At 39.8% G+C, this 23,583-nt stretch overlaps 2 protein-coding genes across 7 annotated transcripts in view; both read right to left on the reverse strand.

The window, feature by feature from the left end:
- The window catches only part of rasgrf2b (Ras protein-specific guanine nucleotide-releasing factor 2b), a 42,518-nt gene extending 28,457 nt beyond the window's left edge, over window positions 1-14,061 (reverse strand). For 3 of the 4 annotated variants that reach the window (XM_051423479.1, XM_051423481.1, XM_051423478.1), the window contains exons 1-2: window positions 13,354-14,060; window positions 1-6 (exon numbers count right to left, since the gene is read on the reverse strand). The exon at window positions 1-6 is cut by the window's left edge and continues 101 nt beyond it. In XM_051423479.1, the coding sequence (XP_051279439.1) occupies window positions 1-6; window positions 13,354-13,629 (282 nt within the window). In that variant the 5' untranslated portion in view covers window positions 13,630-14,060. Of the gene's footprint in view, window positions 7-13,353 lie in introns of all 4 variants that reach the window. The other variant, XM_051423480.1, reaches the window with a different exon arrangement.
- A 693-nt stretch (window positions 14,062-14,754) lies between these two features.
- msh3 (mutS homolog 3 (E. coli)) overlaps window positions 14,755-23,583 on the reverse strand; it is a 46,422-nt gene continuing 37,593 nt past the window's right edge. For all 3 annotated transcript variants that reach the window (XM_051423484.1, XM_051423485.1, XM_051423483.1), the window contains 3 exons: window positions 17,271-17,403; window positions 16,957-17,125; window positions 14,755-15,137 (listed from right to left, as the gene is read on the reverse strand). In XM_051423484.1, coding sequence (XP_051279444.1) covers window positions 15,056-15,137; window positions 16,957-17,125; window positions 17,271-17,403 — 384 coding nt within the window. In that variant the 3' untranslated portion in view covers window positions 14,755-15,055. The remainder of the gene's footprint in view (window positions 15,138-16,956; window positions 17,126-17,270; window positions 17,404-23,583) is intronic.

The raw sequence follows: 23,583 nt of genomic DNA on the forward strand, positions 1-23,583 counted from the left end.
GTAGTGCTGAGGAGAGAAAAATAAAGAGAGAAAAGCTGTTTATGTTGTGACCCTGATACCTAACACATCCACAACAGTTGTGCCAGCACAGTCTCACTTTACAGCACCAAGATGTTTTGGATGCTCCTTTGAGACACTAGCCACAGCTAATCAGACATATGGCACAGACATATGGAAACACTGATTTCAACTACATTTGCTTTTCACGCTCTTTTCTTGCCCAGATTCATCCCATGTAAAGTTCCAGAGGCCTTACAAGAAGCAGGCAGAGCACACGTAAGACAGGATGGGGGAGGGTGAGTGGCTCAACACACATGACAGTTATTTGCTCAGTGAAATAAAACACTGAGTCTCGCCTGTGCCTCTCTTCTCCACCAGCCTATTATCATCACCATCAATTAGCCCTCTCTTTTTCTCTCTCTCTCACGTTTCCTGTCTGTCTCTCTTATTATTATTCTGATGAATTTCCCTGAGTATCTGCCTTTCAAACTGCTTCCCCACACTTACACACAGACACATGCCAACACATGCAAGCACAGAGACACACACCTACAGTAGAGCACACACACCAGGCATTATGTGAAGTGATAGAGGCTTTTATTCAAATGTTCATGTCCTGGGGCATTGGGTTACCAGAAGAGCTGCTATTCTTAGCCAGGGAAAACAGAGAAGACTGAGCAGTGCATGGACTTTCTCTCTCCTCTTCCTCCTCTTCTCTTCTCGTCATCAAACCACCTCTTTCCTCCTCCTCCTCCTCCTCCTCCTCCTCCTCCTCCTCTCTCTTTGCACTTCACCCATCATCCCACTCCGCCTCCTCTGCCCTGCTCAACCAACATCCTCACTTCTCTTGTTGTCAAAACCCACTCCTCCTCCATTCCCACATCCCTTCATACTTTCATCTCTTTGTGTCTCTCTCAGTAAGGATTCAGTGAACCAAACTGAGTCCAGAGGAGAGACGTTTACCCCGCAGCAGGATGGACGGGCTTTGGCCCCTGCAGAGGGGATGGGCTGGGGACAGAGTCAGCAAGGTTACTGGAACACACACACACACACACACACACACACACACACACACACACACACACACACACACACACACACACACACCGAGACCCTCCTCCATCTCCATCCTCTTATCCCTGCTTTTTATGTATCTGTCATTTTGATTCACTGGCTGGATGAATTTTATTACATCAACAATAATCTGCGCTCTAACAGTCTTTGACAGGGAGAAAGAGAGACAGAGAAGGATCAAGAGAGAGCGGTTACATAATATTTCTTAACCGAGTACATATCTCTAAATTGTGTCACTACCTAACAAGATAACATTTCCATGGCAACGCAGTATCCGATGATTCCGCCGTGTTTTTCACTTCCATTTTCTGCTTTTCAGTGCTGCCACTATTCATTCAAAGCATTTATTGATCCATCCTGAAATTTCAGACATTAGGAGCCAGCCGAGTCAAGCAGAGAATGAAACAATTCTGCTAATGCAGATTTTGGAGATCTAGATGGCTTTTCTGAGCCTATGTTATCTGCCCATTTAAGATAACAAAGCATATTGATAGATATAAATGTTTACAGTGCATGTTATATGGTAGGGCTTACAATATATCTGCCTTTTAACCTTATTATGAACACAAATATTTTCACACCACGTTTGTACTGATTCTCTTGCTTAGATCACACAGATGTCCCTGTCCTTATTATCACATATACAGTGATAATAATGATAGTGATTGTAGTGGTTTCTCCTGTCTTATGCTTAATGGTGGAAGCAGGGAAGGAAGGAGGTAGCAATACCACTCTATGGCAATAATAATACAGTCCTACACTAAAAAGTAGGAGTATAGAAGTATCTATCTGCTAAATGTACTTTATAAGAATAACAACAGTAAACATACTCATTATGCAGACAAAATGACCCATGTCAGTATTTATGTATTATTTTATTTATTTACTGATTAATTAACATATAAGCTGCATTGTAATGTTAAAATAGAGCTATTTATAAGCCATCAGATGAATGCATATAATAATGCATTACATTATTTTATAACATGATCATATTTTTTATAATCTGTAAAGTAACAGCATACTTCCATCTTGCAGTTGAGTAGAAATACAAGTATCATAAATATTTTCTAATTAATATAATTTCCCATTCCAGGATACTTGACATAATGCAGAAGTTTTGTCCTGTGTTCCCATTTATACCTTCTGCCTAACTTGTGTTAAAGTTGTCTGTTTGTATGTTTCACTAACTCAAATATGATCTATATTTTTAATCCTTTTTTCATTCTATTTTACATATTTCTATATTTTGCATCCCACAGGACCTAATGGCATTAAAAACATTCAACATGCACTGCAGTGAATTACAGTGTACTGTGTCCTCATTAGTCAAAAACTAAGCTCTACAGTACCATCCAGGACTACCGTCTCTCACTCCCTTCAAATCGTCTCAGATGTACCCTCCATCCCTCAGGGCCTTCACTGTACTGTAAGAAATTTCATTTCAACAAATAAAGACAGAGAGGAAAAGCAAAAGACAAAGACCCTTTCCTTCTCTTTCACTCTTTATGTCACTAACGACCAATTTACCACTCACCTGAAACTCTTTTTTTTTTGTCTAATCTGAAGAACAGCTATTATATAAAATGAGACTGTGAAGCTGACAGCATGACACAAAGGAGTGTGTTTTACCACCACTGAGAAAGAGACAGGCACAATGAAGGGCAGCAAATTTTATTATTCAGAAGCAATTTCAGGTCAGTCATTTAAAACTGCTTGCTGTGAGAACAGAGGTGAGGAGAGGGAAGCTCTGAACAGAAACTGACTACTTTTCACTGTCCAACAGAGACTGAGCGTCAGGAAAGGAAAACCTACCACACAACACACAAACCACCAGGTTCATGGTGGGACTGTGATTTTATTTGTTTATTCTTTATTAAAGATTAAAGAGTCAAAGATGAAACTAGACTTGGTTGTAATAGATTCATTAGGAAAACGATGGCTAGGGGATCCAGAAATACTCATCTGTTATAAATATTTAAAAACAGAGATGACAGAATCACTGTTGGGATCCACTGATGATTAGGGACTGAAATAGCCACTAATGATGCAACACTGCTGTCTGCTTTGGCATCTGCACTGATAAGAGGCCAAATTTTGTTGTACCATACTACAGATGGACCTTGTTTTTTTTTTGTTTTTTTCGACTCTCACTCAGCCTTTCAAAGAAACTTGGCATTTTACTGCTTTGATGTTGTTTGCTTCAGTGGGTAGAAGGAGTTGTGCTGCAAGTGTTAAAGATTTGATCTCCATTAAAAGACTGGTTGAAAGAAAGAAAGAAAGAAAGAAAGAAAGAAAGAAAGAAAGAAAGAAAGAAAGAAAGAAAGAAAGAAAGAAAGAAAGAAAGAAAGAAACACACTCACTTACAGTACATATAGTGTATATTGTAGGAAAAGGAACAGAAGAACAAAGTATCTTTTTAGGTTTTGGCAACAAATCATAAATACTAAACCTTTTTAGAGTGTGTTCTGTGCAGTTATGGATCTTTAGTTGCGTCTCTTAAAGACCGTGTATACCTGAAAGTGTGTTTTTCATTAAGATGGCTGATTACAGCTCTAGTCAGGTGGAAGTTGGGTGGATGCTGGGAATTGCCAATTACTTGCCCATGCAGTCCTGACTCATATTTTATAAGTGAAAACAACTGTGTAAAAGGACTATAGGTATGTAGAGGCTTGAGTTGTTTAATCGATCACAGTTAACATACAGTTTGCATATGTTTTGTTTTTGTGTGTTAATGCACATAAAGTGCAGATTGACTTGAAAAGTCAGCACTCCATTACATTAGAATAATAACTTTGACCAAAAAAAATACTGCGGACTTGACGTTCATTACCATACTGAAATGAATAGAAATCACAATAGAAAATAAGATGAAGAGACAAGTAGAAACGATTGTTGTAAAACACAGCAGTATGGTTTGCAAATGGTTAACTGTGCTGCAGTATACCGTACATATATTGTAAGAACATGCAACACCACTGGCATGGTGATTTAAATATAAGCAGGAAAAAGTCTGCCATTCACAAATCCCCAAAAAACGTTTCACAGTGAGTTCAACAACACAAAATAGACCTGGTAAAAAATCAATAATAATGTCTTCCAAAGCTCTACTCTTTTAGCTTAATTAACTTCATATAAAAGTGTTCATTCACCTTTTAAACACAAACTTAAAGCAATAATTGTGGTAGCAGAACTAGCAGCCATGTCGGTTACAAAAACATATTATTGCGCTACTGCCTTGTGTCACCTCCAATCCAAATATAGTGTGTGTTTGCGGTTGTGTGTTTCACTTGATTTGCATGAAGGCAGGGGTTGAGAGAAAACATGCCACCATTGAATAAAAAAATACTACAAGCAAGTATGCAACAGGACAAGCACAAACTGTAATATGCATAAAAATCACAGGACAATAAAAGTTATTCAACTGCATAGCACCAGTTAATAAGTGAAAGTTTATCAAATATAATCCAGTGCTGCAGGAAAAATCTTTAACTGGCTGACAGTGTGTACTTTGTCACGTGTGTTTGTGGTTAACATCGGTCAGGTTTCTGAGCAGAAACAGGTTTTTGAATCATCTTATTCCTTAGAGTTCCATATGCGCTGATTACAAGGTAGAAAGGAAAAATCATTAATAAGCTGTTTGAATACAATAGGCTCCACTAGAAGCTGTATAGTGTGTGTCTCCACCTTTGCGCTGCTGTGATGAACCAGGGACTGCTCAGTGCAGTCCCACAGGGTGATAATTACCGTCAGAGAGAAATACAACAGAGAGCAGACTATGTTCATGTGTGTGTGTGTGAGACTACAGAGGACACCTAAATAATCTATAAACTGGATTTCCTGTAGGTGTGTGTGTGTGTGTGTGTGGGGGGGGGGGGATAACAGACACCGTGTGTTTCCCTTGGAAGAAAACAGAAAATGAGATACTACAAAAAAACCACATGTACTGATTGTGAATGCAGCTAATCTCAAACCACCTGTTGTGGGCCGTTCTCATGGGGGAACACAATGCCTCAAACATATCAGCAAGAGATTATTGGCTTCATATTCACAACAATTATCATATATCTTATTTGGGCTTGAAAAGACCATACACAGGGCATGTAAATATCCTTCTGGAAAAACAACAACACACACGATTATGCTTTCAGATCAGAAAAGAGGCACAAAAACCCAATAAGAGTAATTAAAAGGTACATAATATTCTAACACCGTGGGTGTCTTTCAAAATAGCTGAGACATTGTGCAGACAGAACCTTTATGGCTTTCATAACAGACTGGAATTTCATTGATAACCTGTTTAACAGCTTATCTGGAATTTCCATGTAAAGCCATAATATGTTATTGCCCATTATAAAGGATGAAATCAGTTACTGAAACAATAAAAGTCATTTGTGAGAAGATTTAGAGAGATAAATAAGAGAGAGGGGTATGGGTTCACTTTTTCCACCCACCAGTCTTCTGGATCAGACTCACAATCTGCTTCTCTCCTCTTTATGTTCCTCTCATTTCTCAGTTCCTGTCGTGCTCCCACAGGGGCAATAATGTCTTTTTTGTGCTGAATGTAGCTTCATAAAATGCTCCAAGGACAAGAACAAAGAAACACAACTGCTATTATCATGAAAATCCTGGGCCCTCAAAGATAACATTTTACCTCATTCGTACTGTACAGTAACAGTAGGCTGACTGTGTCCAGGTGTCATCCATAATATATGCAGTACATCTTCTGTAAAGGAATAGTTTGACATTCTGGAAAATATGTGTATTTGTTTTCTTGCCGGTTTTTTGAGACTCGATGGATTAGATGGATACATATATTTGTCTGTTAAATAAAAGGCTACAGCCAACAACCAGTTAGCTTAGCTTAGCATAAAAACAGGAAAGTGGGTGAAACAGCTAGCTTAGCTTTGTCAAAAGGTGACAAAAATTTGACTACCACTTTGGAAACCTTGTGTTTGTTAAAATCATGCTATATAAATAAAGTGGATAGGATTGGATTGGATACCAACCCCTCTAAAGTTCACGAGTTAAGAAATTATATCTTTAAACTTTGGCAAAAGCCAAAAGGTGTAAAAACAACCATTTGAACCGTTTTATGAGACCTTCCTGGAGTTTTCTCTGGTTGCCAGGCGACCTCGCAGTGATGACAAGACTCAAGAAACTCACTGCTCCCAGCCAAGAAATAGCTGATTCGCTTTCTTGCAGAGAATTAGATAAGAAGACTGATGACAGTCATGTGCATACGGTAAATATGGAGCTGGAGCCTGCAGCTGGTTAGCTTAGCTTAGCTGACAAACTCCTGAGTTAGGCTAACCAGCTCCTGATTGTACCCTTAAAGGTCCAGTGTGTAACATTTAAGAGGATCTATTGTCAGAAATGGAATATAATATGCATGGGAATGTTTTCATTAGTGAATATGAGAATCGTAATGTTTTTTTTTGTTATCTTAGAATGAGCCGTTTTTATCTACAGATAAAAGTCCGCCGTATTTCGTGGCCTCCACAGTTTAGCTCTTTGAAGGCGAGGGTGAAACGAGGAAATTGTGTGAATTCTGTGCAACTACACCACTAGATGTCACTAAATCCTGCACACTGGACCTTTAACAGTCTTCTTACCTGACTCTTGGCCTGACTTTTTCTTTTCCTTTTTTATATAGTATTTTACCTAACCTGACAAAAATCTCTATATATATGACACGTGACAGTTCTAACATGTTTGATTTTTTTTTATTGCTCTCTTTTTATATTTCTATCCGTGTAAAACTCAATTGTAATTTCAAAAACCCCAAAACCTTAACTTCACTTCAGAACAAGAACAGATTTTTAATTTCCTAGAGACTTGTCACTGTGAAGAGATACAAAACATTACGGCAGTACTTTATGTAACCACTGAATTCAACTAATGATGTACCAGCTAATGTGACAATCACTGAATCAACATCCCACATCCTGCTGTTTCTTCATTGCCCTCCATGCTGTTCACTTCCTACAAAGAAGTTCTTATAACAAAGTATGTTGCTCTCTCTCTCTCTCTCTCTCGCTCCGTCTCTTTCTCTCTCACACACACACACACACACACACACCCACACACAAATACACACACTATATTTAAGTATACTAATAACTGTTATACCTACCTCAGAACACTCTGATCAAGGATTACCTGTCAGTTTATCTGGAGATTAAACAGATTGCTCCCCTCCTACACTGTTTACTTTCAGTGCCTGTCCTCCTACTCAAAATAAATCAAAAACAAACATGTATACACACATAAAATATGTGGTTATTATCAAGCTTTTTCTCTCATCTTACACATTTATTGCTCTGTCATTCCATTGCCAGGAGGAATAGTTGGGAAACATCCTGCTGCCTTATTGCAATAGACTCTGGATTGGAGAGTTTGTTCTACGGCTCCCACAGTGCAACAGCAGAGGTGTCTAAACACACTGTAAATCCGTTTTACTATATTCTTGAGACTTGAGAGTGCCAGCAGCAACAAAGACACATGGAACTATTTGACAATCCTATTACCTGATGCTACAGTTGATTTTATACATTCCTCGTGGGAAGTGTGTCTCCGTTGCTCTGTGCCACCACTCCACATCAGCACTTATAGCCCCTCCCCCTTGGGGGTAATGCCACAAGCTGTCAGCACAACTTTGACATATCATCTCATAAAGTTGATATGGTAGACATGGCGAACAAGTTAGCAAACAGCAGCTTATTATTAAAAGTCCAATATTAAGTTTAGCAGATAAATGCTCCACTATGTTCACAACTTACTGTGCAACTGTAGTGTTCTGGGGGGTTTTAGAGCTTTTCGCTGAAAAGAGCTGCTTGCTGCAGAAAACACTAAAGAGAGCAGTGAGAGTGAACCAACACAGTTAAGATGCAAGCTGTAAAAAAAATAAAAATAAAAACAGAGTTGAAAGACATAAACCTGAGGGTTATTCACTATGAGCGAGCCCTTTCACATTACACATTATCATTTGATTTGTTGATATGAAATATTAGTTAATATTGTGGGGAATACAGTTTGCTTTCTTGAGAGTTCATTGAGAAGACAGATATCATGTCTAGGTCAAAACATTTACCTCCAATACCTTAAAGGCTCAATAGTTTATCCTGGTTGGTTGTGTGGCATCCCCACAGCAACAACAAGACTTTGGGATGTCACTGCTCCCAGCTGTTGTTCCGAAAGAGATAGTCGTATGCAACAAGGCTAGCTTTTTCCCACTGCTTCCAGTCTTAATGCCAAGCTAAGCTAATCGTCTCCTGGCTCTAGCTCCATACGTGACACAGAAGAGAGAGCAAATAAATATATTTCCCAAAATGTTGTGCTACTTCTTTTTATGTTTTTCATGAACATTTGACAATTTGGGAGGAAGTGCATGTTAAAATTTTGATATATGAATACAACTGTTGCACCAGGAGTGTTTTCCTGAAAGTAAAATCCCCTCTCTATGTCATCCGTACTTTGATTAGAGCAGTATTTCAAACACAAGAGACGTATCTTAAGACAGATGCCAGTTTTAAATTCTTATCTGACACTAATGAGGTCCTTAATGGCTCTAACACTTGGCACAAAACGTAGAGGAAAATGAAAAGCAGCCTGCGGAGGAAAGCAGATCAGACTTTGGGAATATGGGAAGAATTGGTTCCTTGATACAGACGATTAGTGCAAGCAACAGAAAAACGTGAGGCTCTGAGAGGGGCGTTTAGAGCTTGAGGAGCTTTATAATGAGAAATAATTACACACACACATACATCCACACACAGGAAGTCAGCACTAACACTTCAGCTCTACAGTGTCACCCCACCCTGCCTTGCATTAACTCTAATGAGGAAGGAGACTGTTGAAAACCGCTATGTGCCTATAGCTCAACAAAAACAGACTTTAGTAAAGCCAATGCCGCCAGATCAGACAGTATCCAATCAATCTTTCTTGTACAGGCTTTAAAGTCCCTATTTCACTGTACTACAGTTGTGTGCCTCACGCATGGATGGAGGGAAGGTCACTAATCTGTGCATCTCTTTTGAAGCATCGTTGATGACAATACTGAGCCTTAAATTCTGCAACTATGAAATTTGAATGTAATAAGCATCTTTGTCCTGGAGGAACACCCAAAAAATATTCCTCATGTCCTAATTCATATTTACACTGACACTGAAGCGTTTACTAATTCCTATGTATGGTGGCCCTGAGGTGCAAAACACAACATTACAGAAAACGATAAATTTATTTCAGGAAACAATGAGATTTTAGAAAACACCACAACACAACATATTGTATGATTCTCCTTCATAAAATAAGTAACACTGGTTTTGATTATTTTACATGTGTAATGTCTTCATACACAAATCAAAGGTTTGGCAGTGAGTAAAAACCTTTTGCTACAGTATACACAACAATCTGGTTGCACTTAGTTTTGGACAGAAACTCTACTAAAGTGGCATCATTTTCTTTTGGACAAGGCTGCTAGGAGCACTGTCACAAAAGTGAATGTCTCAACTTTTTTTTTTTCCAATGGGACAGAACCATGTGAGAGACTGTAAATGCAGTGCGACCACCAGAGCAAGGTGAACACAAAAAAACAATTTTCCGTACTTTCATCTTTCTAAAGATACTGTATCACAGAGTGACATCATTGGCATCCAATGAGACTTACAAATAACAGCAAAAAAACAGAAGGTACTTATAGTTCAAGGGAATTCAGAAGACGCTCAGAAATTGTTGATGATGTGTTATGTAAGGGTCCGGACCGAGCCAGTTACTCAGACTGAACTTTCCTTTCATTACCTGTAGATTATTAGATTATTCAGTCTCATGTACAGTGTTTCACTATTCTCACAATAACATGCTTATGTAACATTTTGTTAGTAACACGGACCGGGCTGCATTTTTTAGGCCTTTACAATTTGATATTTCACCCTTTCACACAAACACAACACACACACACTGGCGAGCTATCATGCATTGGGGAGGTTTAGTGTCTCGTACAAGGACACCTAGACATGTGGGCAGGAGAAGCCAGAGATCGAACCACTAACTGCCAACCCTGAGATTCGACATGCTCTGCCTACCTCTGCTGTACCTTCCAATGTCTATTTTCTATTTAATTGTGGCTATACTTTCCAAGCTATGCGGTTGTAAAACCACGCCAAGCTCTCAGCTATTTCTATTTCATATTTAATTTAGGAAATCAGGGAAAGCAACACACTCTGCCCCCTTTTCACCGCCAGTGGGGCCAACTGATAAATTATGATAATAAAACTTTTTCCTAAATCTGTGTGGAGTGTCAGCAAAAAAAAGAAATGCAGAGTTTCTGATTTTAGAGCTGTAATTTTTGTCGATCAATTTGAAACAAGCTGCAGTGATTTCATCCTTGATTTGTTTGGATCCTGGCTCTGGTTCTTTCTCGATGATTTTGCCAACCTATAGACCTACAAATTCCTACAAAGACACCAGGCCTTTGAACCGCTCAGCAAAATTTGACATGTGTAGCGATCTGGAAACAGACTACACTGTATATGTAATAGTCATGTCCCCTGGTTCATGGCCTCTGGTGAACTGTGCTTCTCTCTGGGGTCAATAACCAACCTGACACTTGATGATGCTGAGAGGGACCGTTTGACAACACACACACACACACACACACACACACACACACACACACACACACACACACACACACACACACACACACACACACACACACACACACACACACACACACACACACACACACACCAGCCATCCATAGTCGCTGTGGAAACCATTCAGACCAGTGTAGATGCTCTCCAAATTATTTGAAGGGTTTGTGTCTATCTGAGAGTACAACAGGGAGAGAGTGAGGCAGTGTGTTATTTGTGTGGTTGCATTGTGGCTCACTGTGGGGGTGTGATACTGCAGGTTGCTGGCAGACTCTTTCTACTGCACAGAAAAACAGTGAAGCGCAAGAGCAACTGATGGAAGGCCTTGGCTCACTTTATCCCACCAAACACTTGCACAGGGATTTAAACCCAGGATCATACTGAACTTTAGGATCATCTAAAACACAAGAACACACACACACACACACACACACACACACACACACACACACACACACACACACACACACACACACACACACACACACACACACACACACACACACACACACACGAGCCAGGCGAAATGTCATAGTTACTTGGTTTATTCCTCCTGTGTGCATGGCTATGTAGTTAAACAGCTACACAGCACACAAGGTTTCAGCTGAGGGCAGATTGAAAATAATCCTAATTAAACATCACAGCTGTAGTGTGAGAGTGAGACAGGTGGGGGAGAGAGAGTGAGACAGCCGGTGTGAGTGTGTAACAAGAGAGGAGAAAATAAGACATCATAACTGCCAAACTCTGTAACATCAGAGGAGACAGGTTTTACGCTTACATCAGTGCCAATATTAGCGGTTGAAACCATATTATGTAATTTTCATCATCATTAATAACAACTCAGAAATGAAGACATAATCTTCCTGCTTTATGTATGACTTGATTTAAACCACACCCCTATTAACCACACCATGTCCTGGCTTTCCTTAAGCCCCTTCCCTATTTGCATACATCTGGAATGAATTGTCTTTACACATACTGTACATTTAAAGAGACAGGGATCTACTGTATAAGTAGGTGGGAAGCTGTGGAGATGAAAATGTTCTGAGTGATGATGATTGGTGGCTATTTCTGACCTCTCATATGATTAATTGTGCATCCACTTACTGTCTCCTTAATACTTGCTCAAACTGTAAAAAGTCAATGCTCTCCAGTGTACCCCTCCCCCTGCATTTTGGTGGGCATGGTGCCTGTGCACACACACACACACACATGCACACAGTCCCTGAGGCCAGCAAAAAACTGGGATCAGAAACAGAAATCATTCTGTTTTCTCTGTGACTCTACTTTCATGAAGTAAAGGAAAGGGTTGTTGTATTTTTTTTACTGTAAGAAGATTGGCTGTTTGATTGTTATAATAAGTATTGATGATATACTTGTGACCATCCAATCATTTTTTCTCAATGAAATTCATATGCAAATGGTAATTCAAATGTTTCCTAGCAACAAGATCGACCTAACTGTTGGAGCAACAATACTGAGGCAACTTCCAGGAGCTCAGTCGCCAACAGATTTGCCTAAAATATTTCCCTTCCTTTCACTGCTTTGAAATCATAATGCCTTAACCCTGTGTCAGCCCGGCAGGATTCAGCAGTGGGTCTGTGATTATAAATTAAGGTTGCATGCATTGCAGAGCTTCATTTAGAATAGTAGTTCAGATGTCAAGGTTTCTAAAGACACTGTGTCACACTGCAGTATGTGCAAATATGAAGCACAAGACATCTAGAATATTAATGTTACGGCTGTAAAGCATGGCATCCTGGGAATGAATATTTAATCAAATTTAAACATAATAGAGATGTATTGCAGTGCTGGATGAAGAAAATATAAAATATACATGTGATACATGTGGTAGAATGAAAATCTCTAACTTTATAGCATTCATGGGGTTAAATACAAGAACCTGTTGCTTCCCACTGTCAGGGCTACAAAGAAACTTCAACCTTCTTTGATTAATCTGCATGCACAAAGCGGTGTTCAGAGTACCTTAATTGTCTTTATGATCAAAATGTGACGGACTATTAGGTTCACACTCAACAGGTCACAAATCAAGCACATTTTGTTGCTGAAGCCAGCAAATTTCATAATCTGAGGAGAAAAAACAGTTTGTTTTGAATTGGAAAAAAAGACATGTGAGAAACCACTGCTCCCACCAGCCTGCTCCCATTTGCACATTTGAATCTCTGGGGGATGGTCACCTGCTCAAGATGCACTTGAAGCTCTTGGCACTGCAGGGCTTGTTGAAACTGTGGAGAGCAGAGAGGCTGAGCTGCTGCAGCCACTTCACTCCGGTGCTGCATGAGCCACTTTCTCTTTTTACATGGGCGTCAGTTTGAGTGTGATGGAACTATTTGATCTTGTAGTTTTCATTATTGTGAGCAATAATCAATATAAATCTACAATTATCCAAAGAACACAGAATATTAGCTTCCAGAAATGTACAGTGTGTCTGTTAACTGTTACCATACAACCAGCGACTGCACCAATTTCTCCCCATCATGCTGTCAGTGGGCTTTGAGCAGCTTTCAGGAACTTGTAGCAGCAGATAAGAAACCATGTGTGAACTTTCATCCGCAGCGGAGTTGAGTACACAGACACCCCCTCCTGCTTTGTTTTAACCTCTCACCTGTTTCTCCAGCGCTTCCTTTCCGGTGGTGGACATCTTGGGCGCCGGCGCGCGCTCGCAGGTGCATCCTTCCAACAGGTAAATCCCGGCTGGTCGCGCGCTCTGCTCGTTCTCGAAGTAGAACAGTACATTCTGATAAAGAGCGAAGAACTTCTCGTGCCATCGGCTGTTCTCCGTCGTCTTCTTGCTCAGGTAGCCGCGCTTCGTCCCCTCTTTACGCGCGACCACCGACAGAAACAGCGCGTGCCCTTCGTTGTAGCGGACGCTCTTCTGCATTTTTGTTGTGCGGCTTGGAAGAGAGAAGACAGTAGACAGTGGACAGTGGAGAGGGAGAGGGGGGTGGAGGGGTCTGAGCTTTCACCGTGAGCCCATGGTCGCCGGGGGTCGCGTGTAAACTTTCCCACCGAGAGACGCGCGGCTCAGCGGCGCCGTGGCGCACGGAAAAGTTGCCCCTCCGACGGGAGCGCTTCTGCAGAGGAACTCATAGTAAAGATGTCCGAGTCCCACGAGCACTAGAATAAATCCATGCTGCTCGCGGAAAGAAAGAAAAAAGCGCGCTTCTATAAATAAACAACAACTAACAAGAAGGAGAAAGCGAGAGGCGTGTCGTTCACAAAGGGGAGAACCCTCAAGTGGACAGACAGTGGCAGAATCACAGACCCGATGAACTGTAATCGGCTTTGACAGTGGTTAACTCTCTCTCTCTCTCTCTCTCTCTCTCGCACACAAACACTCACGCCCACTAGGTCTCTCTATCTTTCTCTCTCCCCTATGATGCGCGCTGGAGTTGGCGGAATTAAAGGCGGAGCGTGTGTGTGTGAGTGTGTAAGTGTGTGCGTGTTCGAGAGTGGGAGTGAGTGAGTGAGAGATAGAGATGTAATGCAGATTTTATCAGCTGTACTGTTGTGATTTGTTTCTGCATCATTAATAGCGTTGGACCAAAGAGCACGCACCAACTAATGCATTAATGGATTTAGAAAAAAAAAGTAAATGAATACAATATTAAACCCTGATAAATACCGGTGTAAGTCAACAGTTTAATGCTTTATCAGGTTAAAATGTGTTTCCTTCTCGTTTTCTGCCCCAAAAGAAAAGCTGAAGTTCTTATTTAAAAAGGTAAATTTGGCTGATTTTACACATAAAACTCGGTTTACAAATCTTGCGGAGGACTACTGCCAAAAAAAAGAATAGAAAAACAAGTGGTATAGCCTACAGTAAAGCCTTTTGTGGCTCCAGAGGAAGTTGAGCATACTCCGATAAACTGAGGCTAAAAGCCACATTAGCCACTCACATAACATATTTGAATTCCCAACCGAACTGCAGCACCTCATATCGAAGAATGCCTGAAATGCTGCATCGATTTTAAATTCTCTTTTTAGGGTCAAAGAGCAGCGTGACGAGTTTGTATTTTTATTATTATTTATTTAATCACCAAACACTGATGTAAATCTTGATCAGCTGGTTTTAATTGATGTTATCACAATTATAGTACTAACAATGGTGAGAACCAGAACCGGAGATGGTTAAAATCATTTTCACACACTGTTGTGTTGTACATTAGCAAAAAAAAGAGCAGCAACAACCTCTCTACTCCATCAGGAGTCCTTTCTGACACAAGTTTTACTTCTGTGAACAAGTACATTCTTCTTAGAGCATGCTCCTTCACTGACAGCTGGATTCTCTGGCGTTGACTACAGCGATATCAAGAGTTTGACTGCAGCCACTCCTTGAGAGATGATCTGTCCGAGATCCTCCAAAGATCTGAGAGAAGTTTCTTATTCTTCCTAGAGAGACGAAGACAAAGGCTGCTTAAACAAAATATTGTATATAAAACTACTATATCCTCACATAACCTTCCCCGTGTTGAGGATAAATACATTCACACACAGTTGTGTGAGAGTACAATAAAATCCCTGTTCTTAACCTCAGACCAGCAACTGAACTGCTCTGTGTACGATTATTGTGTACTCAGCATGGCTTCACTCCAACAAAGGACAAACATTTCATATAGGGAGGATTACAGTGATGGAGAGGTATGGCTCTGTGTGTGTGTGTGTGTGTGTGTGTGTGTGTGTGTGTGTGTGTGTGTGTGTGTGTGTGTGTGTGTGTGTGTGCATGTGTGTGCGTGTGTGTGTGTGTGTGCTGACAGATATTTCATATGGTGAGGATTACTTAGGAAGAGACTAAGCAGCAGTCAACTCCCAACAGGCTGTCTGTTACAGAGGGAGGAGATGCCGTGTACACATTTACAGACAGAAGACTGTATTTGGAGAGAGTGCAATATGCTGACAATTTGACAGCAAAAGACTAAGAATTTGCCGTATTTCCGCTTCCTAACTCAATCGTAAGCTGAACATCTCTGCACTGACAGTTTATGGTTCATCCTAATAGAAAAACCTGTCACATCAGCATTAAAAAAACATATTTTCTCTTCTTTCCCTACTACTGTGCTCTTGTGCATTCCTCTTAATAAATACAAATAAATAAGATACATAACATTTGGACAATTCCAGCACATTTATATTCATTAAAATTGTATTTTAGTTAATAACCAGATTAGGAATATAACACTGTTTAAAAAAGAACTTTAAACAAAGAATTTATAAATAACAATCTTATTTCTGCTGATGGAAAATTGCACCACAAACATGGCTAAATAAAAATAGTTACTAGCATCCCATACTACATTTACACTACAGGCCAAATTATTTGCAGCAATCAAGGAATTCCAACCCGGAAAACTTCATAACATAAACCTGCTTGTAGGTCTTTCTTCTGTGAGACTCCTTGATCTCATAAAGTCTGAGCTGCACCACTAATCTGCACCCAGTCTGATTTTCCAGGAATATTGGTACATTTTCTGGTTCAGACGTGTTAGCACAAGAATCAAGTCAAGTTCAGTGTTTAAGCTTAAATAAACACTGAATTTACTGTCGGTGGAGCTGCTTTGAGTTTGATTTCTTCACGACACACGTTTGATCCTTGGCTACATCGGTGCTTAACACAATCAAGAAAATCTCCAAAAGAACAGGATATTTTGTGATTTAAAGAAGGTTTAAAGCTATATTCCTCTAGTATTTAGTGTTTCACTTCCATAAAATAGGGAGACTTCTAAGAGACAGATTAATGAAGAAAAATCAAGGTAGGAATCAAAGAAGCAGAGGCTGAGATATTTCGACTTTAAGTACTTAATATGGGTGCAAAAAATAATGGATCCCACATTTCCCATAATGTAACTTGATAGTGTTTAAAAGTTAGGCTGCATTCAGAGCCAGCAAATAAATGTACCCAGGCTCAACCTTTGCCACAGCAAAACACATTATCAAATATATGGTAGATTACCTCGCCATGATTGCAAAAAAATATTGAATAACTGCCTCTGTGATAACTTTCCAGAGTTGCAAAGTCCTGTGTATCACAAATCACTGCTTACACTATTTTCCCAGACTTCAAACAGCTTCTCCAGAACCACAAAATACATTATACAAATGTTTTTACAGGTTGACATGTACTCCCTATGATCAGTAAACTGATCTTTATGTGTAAAATTAGTGAATTCCATCTATTACAAATGGTCAGGGTGAATATGTGTGTTCACTCTACCTCCTGGTGCTGACTATGCTCTCCAGCTCTCTGGCTTTGCGTGCAGCAGTGTGTAGTATAGAGTCTGTAAGGTCAGCCAATCGGGCGACATTCAGGCCGTAGCTCCGCCCTGCAGCTCCTTCTGTTAACTGGTAGAGGAAGGTGATGAACTCTGGCTGAACCTCTTCATCTGTCAACACATACACGCTCAAATCACAAGTGCCAAGTCATAATGATGTAGAAATTGCAAAAGTAAGATTGGCAGCTAAATTTGAGGAAGTCAAATTCACCAGAAAAGCATTTTCATATGCACACAAAAATGCACACCCACGTACCGTCAGTGTCAGTAGTGACATCAGGCTCATTGAGTAGGAAAGCCATGTGGTAATTAGACACATGTTCAGGATACACTCGTTCCAACTCACACAGGGGAGGATAATGGGTCACAAACAGGGTGAGGGCTTTCACCTAAGAAAAGGAAGGAGAGAGTGAAGTGTTAACATACAGAAAAAAAATCTGTGGCAGCTCTTAAGCCTTTTACACCTGGCATCAAAATGTTAAGGATCAGGAAAACTGCAAAAACATGGTCAGCCAGGTGTAAATGCAATCTTTACATTGTGTTCACGTTAGTAAGAAAATATCCAGCCATGGGTATAAAACTGCACAGCTCTATGCAGGAATGTCATCTCTACTGCTCTGTACCAGCATGCAAGAGAAGCTTGTCACTTCTGTTGTTTCTGACAGTCGTGGAAGACGTTTCTCTGGAAGGTAAAAGTAAGAAAACTAAGTACAGGCTGTACAGTAATGCCACTTGTGGGGACCCTCCACCTGCCATGTTTGGGTTTACTGACAATAGAACTACCACCTACTCACCAGCTTTGCATGGTGCCTGTGAAAAAGGGAGATCTGATCACAGTGTGCACAGAAAGCAGACAAGAAAATCACAGTAACTCAAGTCAATGTTAAGATATTGCTGTTGTATTTGTTATTTTCTGTTTAAAACATCCAGATTTAGATCACATTTGATTACCAGGCTCAAGGGAGGTCATGTTAACAGAACAATGATCACATATGAAAATTAATGAACCAAAGTCCAATAAAACACAATAATAAAACATTATCATAAACACGGCGAAGCCATAACCACAAAGTAAACACCAGCAAGCTAACATGCACACCAAGACAATGCTAACATGCTGGCATTTAGCAAATGTAATATTTAGCATGTTCACTAGTTTATGTTAGCATGCTAACATCTGCTAATTAGCATTAAACACAAAGTACAGCTGAGGCTGATGGGAATGTTAATAGTATGTGATATGGTCACAAATCAAAGTGTTTCAACCTGATGATGGCTCATGATGAGAAGTTAAGGCATCACTAAAGTTATTACAATTCATCCTGAGCGAGACATGAATGTCTCCATTAAATTTCATAGTAATCCATCCAGTAATTGTCGAGACATTTCAAATATCAACATACTAGTGGTGCTACAGATAAAAGTGAGGGGATCACCAAAGTCAATAGGGATCACAAATGGAAAATTTGAGGAAATCCACTTATAAAATAATTGGTTTCAAACCTGGAGGTCATGAGATGAATCTTAGGGGTCGTCAGACAATTACTAAAGCTATAATATAATAATATAATAATATAGGATATAATGAAAAACTAAATTCTGCTGCACAAAGTGATGATTATATGTCATGGGCATGAAACCTGTGAGGACGGATCACATATGGATGGTGGCACTGGAGGAAGAGTCAGCCAGGTCATTAGGATACATCCTCTGGGGACAACGAACAAACTTTCATGAGAATCCCTCCAATAGTTGTTGAGATACTGTATTTCAGTGGTGGACTGACCGACCAACCGACACAATGCTAGCGTGGCTACAAATCTAATCTACAAAGCAACCTCTGTCCCTACAGCACACTCAGTTTAAATGTTGTATTATGTAACATCTGTGTTACCACAACTAAGCAGAAGTGGAAAAACAAAGAGCAGAGCATCTACATCTATTGTACTTTCTCTGTCTCACTTAACTGCCTCTGTACCCTGCAGTATGCTGAGCTAATCCATAAAGACATGCTTTGTGAATATTACCACCAGAGTATAAACACATATATACAGTATTGTGTCACTTTTTCCCCCTTCAGTCTATTCACTTCTTAAGTTTTTTTCTTTCCCTTGAGGAATTCTGCATTCAATCACCCTGTTTTTCTGCATTTCACTGTAAACACCACACCCGGCTTTTCAGGCTCTGGAGAGAGATTGAGCAAAGTGAAGGCACTTCACCTCATCCCACTATTCTTTAATCTCTGTCAGGCCCGGGAGCCACCCAAAGGCTACATGATTGAACTCTAGCATTAAGGTTAAGACATGAAAATCACAAAAAGCGGGTGGTGCGCGCACTCACTCACTCAGCCTCTCTCTCAAATGCACGCACAAACATTTTACCTCTCAGCGCTGCACTCTCAGGACAGCTGCTGAGAGCTCTTCACTAAAAACAAATGTATTTCCTTTTCCTGCATACTTTAACAACCCAATCACACATAAATTGGAGTGGGGAGGACACATTAACACAAAATACTGTGAAAATATCTCCCACATACTAGAAAACAGTCTTGAAAATGTGACTTTTGAAGGACAATAACTAATGCTGGATTAAATATCCCAAAAATGTAAGCATTAAGAATCATTAAATCCGATGATGACAGTAATGATAACAAATCATGTATGAGCTCTTGTGGTGAAGCAGGCCTGAGTCTTACATCATTGCAGCAGACAGGCGGCTGCAGGACTCGGCTAGCTCCAGAATCGGCCCGCTAACCACTCGGTCTAAGAAAGGTCACACGTCACTAGTAATACCTTCCTCTGAAAGGGACGTGCAGGGTGCCTCCCACATGCTTCAGACAAAAACACAAAGACCTGCATCTGCTGAAACACATGTACAACACACACTACTCATACTCGCTCGCTCGCACGCACGCACGCATGCACGCACCACTCATACTACAATCACTCCTGTCCACCTACACTGAAAGGTAAAAACAAACGGAGCGTTGCAGAGAGAGGCTGCAGCCCGGATAATGGTCTGATTAGGTGCTAATGGCAGCTCATTACCAGACCACCCCGAGGGGCACTGACAGCCGTGCTCTGCAGAACTGGATGATGATCTGATGAAATTAGTGCTGAAACAATTAGTCAATTACTTGATCAGTCAATAACCAGAAAATTAATCATGGGCAATTTCAATAATCATTTAATTCATTATCAAGCACAGATTTGAAACATTAGTGGGTTGCAGGTTCTGTTGGTTAAACAACAATGGCAGTTAGCGTAGATGCTGCATCAGTTGTATTAGAACTGGAGAGCATTGCTTCACTGAAAGAAGAGCAAAGCCTGGAACTTGATGGAGAAGATGTTTCACTCTTCTTCTGCTTTGATCTCAGCCAACTGCTGAGAAAACTATCTGTCTCTTTAGAAGCTAAATGCTCCACTATGTTCACCAGCTAGTTGTTAACTTGGTCTGTCTGCTGTTTGGTGTTCATTACGCAGTGTAAAGATGGTTTATCAAAGCTTTTTCGCTGATAAACAGCTGCCATCAACATCAACACTGAGAAGATCGGCAAGACTGAACCAAAACTATAAGGGTTCAGGCCAGAAAACCAAAACATTGAGTTGAAAGAAGCTAGAGACCGGTGGGTGGTGACACCTCCTCATTTGATCCATTCTTAATTCAAAAATGTTGATTAGTGGAGCAAGTTAACTGATGAGGAAAATAAAAAGTAGTTGCAGCCATAGAAGAAACTATTTCTGTTGAAAAGTAGCCCTAGCTCAAAACATTATTCAAGTTTAATGGTGTGTATGATCTTAATTTTCCAGTCTATCTATCTTCTATGACATACACACAAAAATATATAACTGGAGGATAGAAAAAAGGGGAAGAAGCAGAGAATATTTCTCAGACTCTCTGATTATGAGAAGTGGTAGTCTGGGTCATGAAGCAGAGGAACGTATATAAATACCCACCCTTAATGTAAGCTAAAATCTGCTGTGTGTTTATATACAAGAGGAATGCTTGGAGCGGTCAGACATAAAGGAGGCCAGGTCCAGATGGGACAGGCTGTGTGTTCGGCTCACTTGACATGATGGTTCAAATAAAACAGCATCTCTGACATGACAGACTGCTGATCTGCCACAAGCCACAGGTAACACTTTCTCTGCATTGTGTCACCTCGTCCACCTCTTCTTCTCCCTGTAATATGTCTCTGATCTGAGCTCCAAATTGGTGGCTGTTTCGCTGTACACCTGTAGAGCATAACCACTAGAGCAGAACCACTCTTCCCAGCTGTTTTATAATGATATGGCATCCGATGCATGAGTGTGTGTGTGCGCACATGCAAGCATGCTTCAACTCTGTAATCTGATCCTGAGGAAAAGGCTAGAGGTGTCAACACCACTATTGCTGTCTCTCTGTCTTGTTACTACTCTCTATCCAATTAGACATAAAATCCAATTCTAACTCAAGTCACCGCCCTTCGTTTTCTCACCTCACAACTAACAAGGCTCTGGCTGAGGTGCTGTGTGCGTGTGTGAGAGAGTGAGATTTGGTGTAAATGAATCATGCACGTGTGTCACTGACCTCTGACTTTGGCTGCGAGTCAATCTTGTTCTCTCATTGGCCTACATTTTTTCAGCCCAGGGTCAGTGATGGGGGTCTAGGTGATGACCTTTACTTCTGGTCAGGTTTTGTCTTTTGGAAATACATCAATGCTTTTGGCTTTTTCCTAACATCCAGGGTGCACTAGACTGACTGTTTAAGATGCTGACTTGGACCAGTGCTTATGGTGCTTTCATATCTGTAGTTCAATGATACATTGGTTCTGTTATGTGTGTGTTTTTTAAGCTTTTTAAAAGGGGGCTGTTCGAAAACAACATTGTCCCCCAAAAGAGCTGCTAGTCTTGGTACAGTATTTGTGCTTTTTATGACTACTGATGGATGGTGAATAAGAAACCTACATTTTGCATCCATTTATGAAATATTAAAGTTTCTATATTGTGGTTGTAGGAATCTCTTAAAGGGAAATTCTACCGATTTTAAACATCAAAGCCTGTTTACAGGTCTTGGAGAGGAGTTCTGCACGTGTGAAACAAAAAACAATTTGAGAGAGGGAGCTGTTCAAAAGCTGATAAATCACCATTTTGGCACAGAGGTTGCCGCTTGCTTAGAACATGTTAGGTCAAGTAGACCTGCTGGCATGACTGTGCGATTAAAAAATATGATATTATATACAGATATATACAGTGAGTACTGAGTATTCCTTGTTATATAGCTGTGAGAATAGCAAACATGAATTCATGAAACCTTTGATTTGTTGAGAATACATTAATACATTATAACATTGTAAAGTTAGCTAATGTTGGTCTGTAAATGTTTTATGTAGGTAGAATTTTGTGTTTTAATTTTGATTCCAATAATATTGTTTTCATATTTGATATTCCTGAAATTTTGTTGGACACATATGGCAAATCTATTTCATCCCAATTAGTGGGAACAGGATGCTTTTTTCTGTTTGTTATTGAAGCAGTGGGAATAAGGACATTAAATCCTGTATAGAACAGATTTAACTCATTCAGAGAACTTGCACTTTTTCAGCAACACCTGCCACACAACAGTCAGTATGAAAAAGTGTGAATTTTCAAGTTAGTTTTTTTTTTAAAAAAGCAAGCAAGCTGTGCCCCTGTGCATGCCAGTATTAAAAGTCCTTGGGTTTATAGTAGATCAGAACATGACTAACTTATGAGTATTTGCACAACAATGTAGTATGATTTACTTGAAAATGAAAGATTTACTGAAAACTGATGAAACAGTTCAAACACACTGTTAAAAGATTAGTTGTTTGTAAGTTTAAATGATTGTTCAATTAAATATTCTGAACATTTGCTACTTTTAGCTTCTAAAAATGTGAGTTTTTTCTTCTTTCACTGTTTAAAATGATTGTAAATGTAATTAATATGTTCATGAATCAGTCTTAAAAATTATAATTAATTATAATGAAAATAATCGTTAGTTGTAGCCCTATACTCTACAAATTACTCACAATGGGGTTCAACGAATGTTATGCTCGATTAGTACCAATACCCAGGGTGCATTATTAAATGAATACTCTGCCAAACCTCAAAAAAATATAGCAAGCTGTAGTTACCAGATATATTTCATAAGATCTATAACCAAATTACACATCCTGTTGTGCTAATGACCTGTATGTGTCTCTATGCAGTGGCTGTAATTGCAGTTACTTTATGTACTCTAGCGAGCTGGATTATACTCTCTGAGTCTGAGCATGGGAACACTCTAAACTCTCTAAAACACCTCATTGTGTTTGTGCGACAGATCCAACCTGCCTTGTCTTGCCTTAATCTGGGTTGGAAAAGAGGTTGTTTCCCTATTATAGACTAATACATATTAATGATAAACAATGGATGAAATACAAAGTCAAATCTCTTTCCTACCACAAATGTTAGTGCACTATGCATATAAATCCCAGGAGCAGTTCAACCAAAACCATTATATTTTTAGATACCTCAAGAAATGAAAGTATCCAGTATTTCACAAGAAAAAGCAAAAATAGGAATGAATAC

This window comes from Dicentrarchus labrax, unplaced genomic scaffold (genome assembly GCF_905237075.1).
Source record: "Dicentrarchus labrax unplaced genomic scaffold, dlabrax2021, whole genome shotgun sequence".
NCBI lineage: Eukaryota > Metazoa > Chordata > Actinopteri > Moronidae > Dicentrarchus > Dicentrarchus labrax.